The following is an 11545-nucleotide window of genomic DNA, read 5'->3' on the forward strand; positions in this document are numbered from 1 at the left end:
AGCAGCTTGGTTGGCTTCTTGAATTAAGTCTGGGGTCATTTTTGTGGGAGGGGTCTTAAAAGGAGGAAGTAAGGTGAGTCTTCCTCACCCTGACCTTTTCTATTAATGACAATACATAATGGCTTTTGGAGCAACTCCAGGTTTGCAAAGAATGAGTTTCTGGTTGCAATTGTTTGTGTTCTTGGGATCTAACTACCAGTTTCATCCTTTCCCATTGCAAGCACAGCTGAACAAACATAAATTGACAGGCAATCAATTATTTAAGTTTCAGGTAACTATCTCAAGCCCAGCTTCTTTTAACTTTTAACTAAAATCCTAATTTCTTTAAGATCAGTGTTTCATGGACCCTTCCCCTACCTGCCTGTGGAGCTGCCAAGCAGGAATGTGGCAGTAAAACAGCTCCTGAAGCAAGGCTGCTTCCAAGAGGCAACTTAATCTCACCTTCTGCAAACAGCAGTGTGTCTGTTGACTCCTGGCACGCCAGGGCAGCACTGCCACTGCTCTGAAAGTCAAACCAGATAATTGAAAGAAAGCCCCAGGTTTTTGGGGCTGTGTGCTCAGGGCCAGTGTGTTTGATTTCCTTTGGTATTGGCTTAACAGGACTGCTCACCTAAAGGAAGCAGGGTTTGTGTGGAAAATAGACATCCTTGCAGCTACATATTGATCCTTGGAGCTGGATCTTGTCCCTCCTTATGATGTACCTTCTGGAAGAAAAGGCTTCTCTTGTCTCAGCATCTGGTGAATAGTGGCTTTGATTGAGGACAGGACCTGGCCACTTGGTTTTTCAGATGAGATACATGGCAAACACAAGTATGTGGCCTGAGCAGCTCAAAATTTTTGCTTTTTATTGCTTCCCTTATAAAATCTTATTCTCAAGAGACAAACCAGGCTGACCTTGCTCTGCTGAAGTGAATGGAAACTCTGCTGTTGTTTCTAGTGAATGCAGAATCACCACAGTGGCCACTGTAGGAAACCAATGGAAACTTTCTCCTGTTTACTCCAAAGAGTTTTGATTCAGGCTGTAGCAGTAATAAACAGATAATAAAATAAACATTAAATTTATTTAATAAATAAATTATCAACCTCATTAAATTAACAACCTCTCTTAAGTAACAATCCCATTTTACAAAATCTTTTCTGTCAGGACTTGTGCCACCTTTTCTCCAAGTTTTGCCATGTCAGGTATTTTGAGGAACAATACTTTGGGATGAAGTGACAAATTTACTTTCTCTTTTGTGTGTTTGTTTTCTGTAATATTGACTTACAGAGAAGCTGCTGTCCTTGTGACTAGTAGCCATTTTCATTTTTTTCCTTGTTTATTATTAGATAATAATATATTATATCATTATTATTATTAGGTACTTGCATAAAAAGAGTCTGACAATAAACTTATTACAGTGACTCTGTAAGGTACTTTTATGTTATCTTCAGCATTTTGTCAACTTGCTGTAAAATACCTTATGCATTTTTCTGCTGTAGCACATTTTGCTTAAAAGTAGTGTAGCTTTGTCCTCAGGGGAAAAAAGGGAAAAAACCCAAAAATTTCTGTATGTATAATTTTTAAAAAAGTTGAGTGCTCAAGTAGAACACTGCATTTCCACTCCAAGATTGAATATGCATAGTTTCTTGTCCATTGAGGTTGTTATGAATACAAATTTGGCAACAAAATTCAGGCAGCCAAGTGTTTTCACAAGTATTTCAGCTGTGCTTGAAATATTTGTGAAACCAAAACATACACAGCAAGTAACACTGCCAAGCCAACTTTTTAAAAAGTTATATGTATGTATTTAATTTTTTTTTAAAGAACCCCCATAGAAACCTAAATTGCACTGCTAACTCTTTTTGAAAGTTTTCACACCTAATCAAGTCATAACATTTTCTGCACAAAAATTACAGTGATCTTAATCCCTGAGTAAAATTTCATTTGTAAAGGTGTGCCCGATGTTAGTTAGCAGCAGATACTGTAAAAAACAAAACAAAAAATCCCAAACCAACCCAAAGAATCCCCCTCCAAACAGGACAAACACAGAGAGAAGCAGGAAAATTCTCATGTTTGTCACTTGGAGGACTGTCTGTTTGTGGAGAGCTCTCTCCCTCCTCCCTGCAATTCTTTGTTCTCTCTCTGTGCCTTTGATATCAGCACACCTACACCAATATCTGCACTGTCTCTCTTCTCATACTTTGTGCTGCTTTGATGGTGACTATTTTTATTATTCTCAGTGTTGTCTCTCAGTCTGGCTCTCTTATGAAATAACTCACCCTGCTCTGTAGTGCTGTTAATTTACAAGGTGCTTTACAAACACAGATAAGAGCCATCCAAGGCTCTACTCTAAATAACACAAGACAAACGCAAGATGAAGCACTTGAAGGCTGTTCAGGAAAGTGAGGACATGGAAGTGACTTATGCAAGGAGCTGAGGGGCTTGTGAAGTGGAGTTTCTGAGAGAAGGTTTAGGCAGGATGGAGAGGATGTTTGGCAGCGGAGGAAAATGATCAGCTGCAAGGAGCAGTGAGGTGAGACATGCAGGGGAGAGCAAGGAAGAGAAAGGGAGGGGGAAAACAAACTTGGAGAAATAGGGGACAGTGAATCATGAGAAAAGCAGGAGGATGTAATATTTATCAGAGGTTTGTTCAGAATGGTCTGGGAGGGAACTGAATAAATCCATACAGTTTGGGTGTGTTGATTTTTTTTTGTTTTGGACAAAACTCATCTATCCATGACAGCTTTACAGCCTACCTTGTTCTCAGCCTGTCTGTGATGACAAGCATAGCAAGCAGTGCCCACATGTTGATATGGTAAAAAGTTTCCCTCCTATTTAAGATGTCTCTCTTGTATTTAATATGATCCTATCCATTGTGTCCATTTATAAAGGGAAAGAATTAAATATAAAACCTAATGGATGTCAGGCAGGCAAAGGAAGAGGAGTGTGTTCTATCTGCCAGTTTTTTTGCCTTCATCATGTAGCTGAATACTCCAACCTGCTCTTCTTTCTGTGGCTTTGTAAAGGTGAGGGAAGATAGATTGGAAAACTGACTGATAAAATTTTATAATAAATAATAGTGTATAAACTTAGGGAACAAACCACATCCTACACCTTTGCTTCTTTGCATTGCTGAGATTTAAGCTGGCTCTGAGAACACTCTGTATCCTGTAGGACCGCACAACCTGACTCCTCCTTAACGCACTGATGTGTTTTTTTTCTCTGGAATGAGCAGGCCAGCACCAGGTGAAGCAGGGCACGTGTGAAGTGGTGGCCGTGCACCGGTGCTGCAACAAGAACCGGATCGAGGAGCGCTCGCAGACCGTCAAGTGCTCCTGCTTCCCGGGACAGGTGGCGGGCACCACCCGGGCCCAGCCCTCCTGCGTGGAAGGTGAGAGGCTCTGCTCACTCCTCCACATTTTTTGAGAAGTTTATTCTCCCTGATGTCTGACTTCCCACTGCCTCAAAAAGCGTAATCCTTCCTTTTGTTCGTGTTGGAAACGTCCCTGCGCGTTGATGATAATGAGCCTGTGCATAAATCTTGGTGTAATTAATCCTCTTAATATATGTACTGCGCCATTTCATGTCTGTGCCAATAAAACTTCTTAATTTTTTCACACACGAATTCTCTTCTAAAACTAGTTTGAAAACAACATAAGCTAAGAAATTCAAGCTTATGATATTAACTCTTCCAGATGTCTTAACACTTAGCTTGGCTAAAAATTCACTGGATAATAAATGCAGCCCTGAGATTGGGCATGCAGATGGTGCTGGGACATCTGATATGGAGAGCTTTTCTCTGGATCAATATTGCACCATCTACTGTGCCTATTTTTTTGTAGAGGTTACTGCTATGTTTAAGTTAACAAATGTACTCCAAGACAGACTTTTTTTAATCCTAAAGTTACCAAAATCCCTCATTTCATTAATTCATAAGCAAGATCCTGTTTTCATTCTTTTGCTCACAAAATTGCAACTGGTTTACTTAAACATAAAACAAAAAGCTTCAAACTCCAATTCTAATCTAATATTTAAAAATATTTAATGTCAGACATAAAACTCTAAATACATGTGAATCTTTTTTTTTGAAGTTTTTTTTAACCTATTATGAAGCTGTCAAAACAGATATTTTAAAAAGTGGATTTTTGAGTAAATTGTTTAGATTCCTAGTGCTTTTATGCTTTGTAATTCAGAAATACATTTAAGTTTAACTGTGCATTTTCTTAGGGAGTTTTCTTTTTACATCAGAAGTGTCTTCTGCATTTTTAGGTGATACATCTAATAGCAGAAATACTTTTACATATAACAGATAATAGAAGTCAGGCATTATTTGAAACTCACTCAAGGATTGCAAAGGTGACTGTCATTCCATTGCAGAAATATATAAATACTGTAGAATCTTGATTCAGACAGCTGCTGAAAGATTTTAACACGTTTTTCTTTCTTTGAGTATAGTTGCAATTAAGTGCAACAAAATATTATGAATGTAAGATTTTGACTTTTAAAGTGAGAGCCTTTGATTCCCCCTCATTCCTCAGGGTAATGCTTTAGCAGGCTTTGCTTATTTTTGCAAGCATCTGGGACTACAGTGAGCTGCTGCAGCCCAGAATCTGTAGCTCTCTTTCCTTAGCCTCAGGATTAGATGTGTTTTTCTCCCACTCTATACACACCCTTCAGTAGACTCCTACACTGTGAAAGCAAGAAACTGTTTGGGTCTAGAATTTGCACATTGCAGACTGGTTATTACAGATATTAAGGGTCTTTTTCCAGCACCTTTGTCCTGAATTCAGGCTTGTTTAATTTGCCTATAATTTGCCCGGAGTTTAACGGGAAGGATACACCCCAAGCGTAGAGTTGCTTGTCCAACCAAAAAAAAAAAAAAAAATTATAAAGCAATTGACTTGTAGCTGTTTTTCGTTTTCATTGAGCTTCAGACCCTGCCATCTTCTCTGGGTGTTTTTCATTCTATCCTTACTGACCTTATCAGAAATAATCTCTCACCTCCCAGCCAGGTTTCACCCATTTTTTATCCCCAACCTGATGTCCACAATCAATCAGTATCAATGCAAATGATCTGAGACCCAAATGAATGGTGGAAGTTCATACATTTATTTTGTAATGTTATAAAACTGAAAGGTTAGTTTATAAAAGCCAAAGCAGTGTTCCAGAAGTCACTTTTTCATAACACTTTTCAGTAAAAGTACAAAACAAAAGTAATTGAATGAACATTTCAGCAATATCCTGATGTCAGCTTGCCTGCTTGACACCCTAATTTTAAGGTTGCAGAGGAACAAATATGTCTTGGAATTAAAAGGAAAAAAAATGCTTTACAAGAAGCAGACTCCATTATTTTTGTTCATCTTTCCTGAATGTGTTATCTTTTAAGGCATACAATTCAATAGTTCATGCATATAGCAGTATAATGCAGACTAGCTGAATCAACATTTTAAGCCATACTTTATTTTGAAATCCAATATAGATTATGTAGGATTGTATACTGATATATTTCATAACAATTTTCTGGGATTTGATGAGCGCCATGAACAATGCAAAACTGAGAAATGCATGCAGATACTGTTGTTAACAGCAGGTTTAGAAAGTCATGACTGCATTTCTAAAAATAATAGGTCTTAATAGAAATTGGCTTAAGGGTAAAAAATTAATACATTTACCCAGTTAAGGTGTACAACTGTAGCCTTCCAAAACAAATTGCAAAAGTGGCACTGTGACTGCAAGTAGATTTTTAATTGATATTCCAGTGCTTGCCAGAGGTTTCCCAATACCTGCAGTATTTTCTGACACACCTCACAGGTTTACATCTCTGTGCAGTTCTGTTTTCTCACCCAGTGAAGGAAGAATCTGGCATTTCTCTGCCCCATATGGATGTATGGGTTAAACAAGGAGCCTCAGCTTTGCTCCCCCCTGCATCAGGTACTCGACTGAAGCATGCACATGGAGACAAGTCATTTGTGTAGTCAGTGGAGATGCAAAGGCACTTCCAGAGGACAATGCAAGTGTTGGAGTCAGTCTCTGGTGGTGCCTGCCTCTTTACCATTTGCACATGGCATTTACCCTTCTGAGGGCTGCTGGAGTGTTCAGCCACTTTTTTATCTGAAACACACTCCATGTAACTCACTATTAAACCACTAATTGTTGTTTCTGCCTTTTGAAATCAACTAATTGAACATGGCACAGACAACCTTCCTGCAAAATAAAAATCCCAAAAACAACCTTCCTTCACAAAAAACCCCAAAACCAACAGTGATAAAAAGATATTGTTCCTCTTCCCTGCTTCATTTTTCTAGCTTCCATTGTCCTGCAGAAGTGGTGGTGTCACATGAACCCCTGTTTGGATGGAGAGGACTGTAAAGTACTACCAGACTATTCAGGTTGGTCTTGCAGCAGTGGAAATAAAGTCAAAACCACAAAGGCAAGTACAGAGATCACTTATATTTAAAGGTGCCAGTCTGCTGATTGCTCTTATTGCATTGTGTCTGTGGGTGTGAGCCCCAGTCTTGGCCTTCTCAAAGTTTTGGAAAGCTGTGGTTAATGTAGTCATTCTCAGAGAGGAAATGTTAGCTCAGAACTGCCCCCTCACTCCTGCAGTCAAACTGAAAATGGTCCTGATTCAGTCTTCAGTGAGCCAAAGAAGCTATTTCATTGTGCTCAGTGCCAGAGGGATAATCATGTTCCAGAACCAATTCTTCAATTTGCAGACCGAGTACAGGGATCCAAGGTCTTTACCACTGTCACATGAAGTTAGATTCCTGTGCTGGACAGCCTTTTACCTTTTGAAAGTGGCAGCCTGGCTTGGGAGTTGTTGGAAACCTGCACTGATGCCACTGTGACAATGAGCACCACTGGAAATCAGGTTGCTTCAGAATATTTCTAATTACAGACCACTCTGTAGCTGGCCTGATTTTTTTTTTTTTTTTTAATCCAGACCTTTGCTATGTCATCTTATTTCCTAATTAATAGAGAGAAAATATCATGTCCTCTGTCTGCTAGGCAATTTAAAATGAGTTCAGTGCATTGAAGTTCAACAAGTCACAGCAAACTGCATTTCTAAATACATCATAAACCAGGAGTCTTTAGCAGGCAATAGCAAGGAGAGACATATGCTCAGCTTTTCCCTTTACAGCCTCTTCTAGCTGGGAAAGAATGTTGTTCATTAGGTTACAGTCTGAGTTAATAAGCAATACTGTCACCAAATGTTCTTTAGTAAAGGCTGCTCTGAGGAGTGAGAACTGCACTAATTTCTGGATGGGTGAGAGCAAATTGGATGTTTTGGGCAGCTGTGGTTTTTATACTGGTGGTCTGTAGACACTGCACAGTGGCACAGGGGAAGTGGCATTCCTGCATGTGGCAGAGGGGTTGGAACTGGAGGAGCTTCAAGAACCTTTTCAATCCAAACCTTTCCATGATTCTGTGGCCAGTGTTATTTATCAAGAGCCAAAGATGTAGTCCATAGCATTCCTGGGTCCTGCTGTTCTCCTGTGGTGCACACTACACCTGGAATTTTGTCAACAAACTCTGGAATCAGTGTGGATAACCGGGACTCAGTTATTGCAGGATAAACGTCACCCTCAGCCTTTCAGTTTTGTCCCAGTGCTGATTTTTAACTACTCATTTGTAGACAAGGAGTGGCATTGTAGCCTCACACTGAAGGGTGAGACTGGTGATTTAGGAGTTCTGGATATTGTACAAGACATCTTCATCTCTGGACATACCAGAAGAGAGCTGACAATTTATACCAAAAGGACCTTGTTGGAGAAGAGTGAGTCAGGTTGATTGTCCTTTGAGTGAGCTAATTATCCTTGATGCCTGTGACAGATACTCGAGGGGTATCCAGGGGCAGAACAAAGACTTTTATATTGTCACTGATGACTGAGGTGTCAAATCCTCATTCATGAGCTGCCTCTTCCTTCCCAGGGACAGTAGTAAGGAAACTAGAATGGAAAAACAAGTTCCCTTGTCACAGGGAAAAAGTAAATATGGTGTAACTTATATTTTTACTTTGAAAACGAATCAAAGATTTGTCTCAGATCAATAAACAAAATATTTCTTAGGTCTATTGTTAAACTTTTACACAAAGAGGACTGTTTGAACTGCCAGACCAGTAGCCCAAACTGTTCAGCCACCTGTGAGCCTCAGCAGTGGGATGCTCAAATCAGACACAGCAAAACCCTTTGGGGGACAATTACAGAGAGTGTACACATCCATGAATTTTTTCCAATTTAATAGTTACCTTATGCCTAAAACACAATAGTTGACACCCGTTCCATACTAATTTTTTTCTGTGTTATGCACCAGAGATGATCTCATTACCATTTAAATTTGTAATCAATTTTTTAAAGCTTTTTAAGACCCTGGGATCAGTGCTACGTGGGACAGTGGCTTCCACAGGTTAATTATACACCGAAAGAGGAAATGTCACTTAATCAACTTCAAATCCTCTATCTTTTCATTCCATGAAAATAAGGAAAAATAGTGTAGCTGAAATATTTGAAGCACAGGAGACTGCTGACACTACTCGGTATTTAGATGAATAGTTAGTGTCGGAGTGGGACAGTTAAAATGTGCAAAGCTGAGGAATTTGCATCTTCCATCAGTTCCCTCAGGGAAGGAAATAAAATCTCTCTGCTGAGTGTCTGTTTAGTTTTGTGACACATGTAGACACTGCAGAGCAGAGCTGACAAAGCTTTCCTCCTTCCAGCTGCCTGTTCTCATCCATTTCCAGGACAGCAAATCCAACAGGACCCTCCTCCCTGTGCAGCCAGAGCTGCTGGGTTTGTCCCTGTGTGTGCATTAAGGCCCCTCCAGGCTCCTGGGGGACTTCTGCTGTCTGGGAGAGATTTCTGCTGCAAGAACAATTTATTCCCTCCATGTGCTGCCTGGTCCCTGATTCCCTCCCAGGGGAGGGACCTCAGGGAATGGGCAGAGTTTGCATGAATGGCCCTTTGGGAAGGAAATCCCACACTCGTGCTGGAGGCATGGTGTTGGGAATGACATGAAGCAAAGTAAAATAGGAGATTTCCAGGAGCTGTTGGTGGCAAATTCAATGATGAACTGACATTTCTTTATCTGAAAATCCCCCTCATGCTAGCAAATAACAGCATAATTAACATTTATTTAGAGATTCTGCTTCTCTGTGTGGTATGAAGGTGTGACTGGGGCAAGTTCATTCATTGCCTGTTTGTGTACACAGTTCTTTTGCAGCAACAATGCACCTGATTTTTTTTTTTTTTTTTGTTAATTCTGTGTAAGTAGAATTTCTCTTTCCTCTTTTGTAGGTAACACGGTAGCAAAGGCTAAACCTGAGGGTCACTCCCAGGACTATGGCATGTGGAACTTGGCTGTTACACAGAGACCTTTTTTTGTCATGTTGTTATTGACTTCATCCTTCAAACTTGCAAAGGAGTTGGGAAAAAGGACAGCACTTCTCCTTTCAGCTGTGGCTGCAGTTTCTGAGCCTGGATTTTGCTATTCAGTGCTACATTATGATTTCACAAGAAAAAACAAGATTTGGTTCTACCTGAAATGCACCTTGGATTCCCAAGGATCTGAGACCTGGCTGAAAATTGTGGAAGAACACACCTGAGCTTCTGGTGGTGCACCAAGGATAAAACTTTCTCAATGACACAAAGATATGTAAAATTGTTTTAAATGAGTTTAGGTCATGAATGTAACTTAGGGGATCATAGAAAGAAAATGCTGATGTTAGAACTGGTACAGATGATCTCAAAGGTCTTTTCAACCTGTATGATTCCATGGATTTGTCTGAGGTGTTTCTTGCATACAGTACAACATAAAAATACAAAGCTGATCCCAGTGAATTGATGGGACCGTGTTATAAATTATGTCTTAGTGTATTTTCAACTGTAATTTAGTACCTATCAAGGTGGTATGAAGGTGAAAAGATGGCATTTATAGAATTAGTAGCAATTATTGTAGGGCAAACTTTGGTTATAGCTGTGCAATTAGATTTATTTCCTTAGATAGTTCTAGGTAGTTTAACCTTTACATTCATAAGTGATGGCAGGAAAGCATGAGGAAGAGATAAAATTTGAAAGCAGGCATAGTTTTTCTTGTCCTAAAATAAATCCATTCTCTAGGGGAATAGCAAAGTATACATATTCCTTGCCTCTTTGAATCTAGATATGGAAAAGAATTTAGCCATTAGCTAGAAATATTCATTGAGATGCCTCAAAAAAAGGAGAGCAGGCTTGTACTGCATAAGGAAGGCTTACTGGAAGGGGAATAATTTGTTTGGATTTTCATAGCTTTGGTTATATCCTAATAGGTAACATACTTAAAATTCATAAGCAAAATTCTAGATAAAAGTGAATCTTCAGTTTCAATTAGTTCTTGTTTAGAATGATTATAATAATTAAATGTCCAGTTCCTTGACAGACTGAATTTCCAAGTGGTTACATTTTGAGACACATAATTGTTCCCTATTATTGTAGATGCATTTCATGCCCTTTTTCTTATTTGCCTGTTAGAGTTTCTTGTCATCAGTCTTCATAAATAGAATAGGGGGAGAGGTGAAGCTGTAGCCAGTCTGTCCCCCTGACATTGCAGCAGACTGAAGTGCAGTGGTGCAGATGAACTGCTGGTGACCCAGAGACAAAAGTCATTGTTATGCTTTATGTAAATATTGGGGTAACAATGCACATCCAATTTTTATGTAGACAGAAAGGTGGAAAAAAAGAAAAAAGATGTCTTGTACTAATGTAAGTCATTTTGCATAAACTTTCTTGTGTATGGGAAAGATCCCATCAGCAATGGGAAACTCTTCAGGGTCATAATTATTAACTTTATTAACTTCTGATTAACTGGAGTGAGTGGGAGCATTCAGCCTGTTAATTCCACCAGAATCAGTGGTGGAAAGATCTAGCCCTGTGTTTCTTGGTTTTGATTCCCTTGGTTTAGGTCACTTTCAATTATGTATTTGATTACAGCTGGGATCATAGTGGTCATTGTACTCAGTGATAAGCAAATGAGATTTTCTGCTCTGTGCTTGGACAGTTAATAGAATCTGCTTGCCCTAATGAGCTCTACATTCTCAATATTTTTCCATTGTTTTGATTTTCTGATTAAATTTTAAAATTACCTTTACTATTTCTATTGTTTCTCTGCATATATATTCGTGGTGTCATCAGGGAGGATCCTTTTAATTTGTTCTTTGTAGAGTGTTGACCTGTAACTAGAATTTATTTATTTATTTTGGTGAGTGCTCTCTGGTGATGCTTAGTCAAAACCATTGCTGAGATGTTCTAGGTGGGAAAAAAAAAGCTTTAGGGAAAAACTGTCTATTTTTGAAGGTAAATACAAAGAAAATAAGTTACTTTCCTGTGGTCACACACTGGATTTGTGGTGGAATTGAGAACAAAACCAAACTTCTCAAATGCAGTCCTACCCCAAAGGGTGCAGTATTGTTATGTGCCCTGACACAGCCCCCTGGAAGTGCTTTTGCTGTCACTGAGGAAGGGGAGAAACTACAATGTAAATTTGGCAGCCTGGGATTGTGAAATATGCCCCAAATGAATGACTTGCCTTCCT

General features: G+C 39.3%; 1 protein-coding gene across 3 annotated transcripts in view; it reads left to right on the forward strand.

Moving 5' to 3' along the window:
* TAFA4 (TAFA chemokine like family member 4) overlaps positions 1-11101 on the forward strand; it is a 68953-nt gene extending 57852 nt beyond the window's left edge. For all 3 annotated transcript variants that reach the window (XM_033071954.1, XM_033071955.1, XM_042779715.1), the window contains 3 exons: positions 3216-3371; positions 6286-6410; positions 9274-11101. In XM_033071954.1, coding sequence (XP_032927845.1) covers positions 3216-3371; positions 6286-6410; positions 9274-9285 — 293 coding nt within the window. In that variant the 3' untranslated portion in view covers positions 9286-11101. The remainder of the gene's footprint in view (positions 1-3215; positions 3372-6285; positions 6411-9273) is intronic.
* Positions 11102-11545: the final 444 nt, after the last annotated feature.

The sequence above is a fragment of the Catharus ustulatus genome, chromosome 13, assembly GCF_009819885.2.
Source record: "Catharus ustulatus isolate bCatUst1 chromosome 13, bCatUst1.pri.v2, whole genome shotgun sequence".
Classification (NCBI taxonomy): domain Eukaryota; kingdom Metazoa; phylum Chordata; class Aves; order Passeriformes; family Turdidae; genus Catharus; species Catharus ustulatus.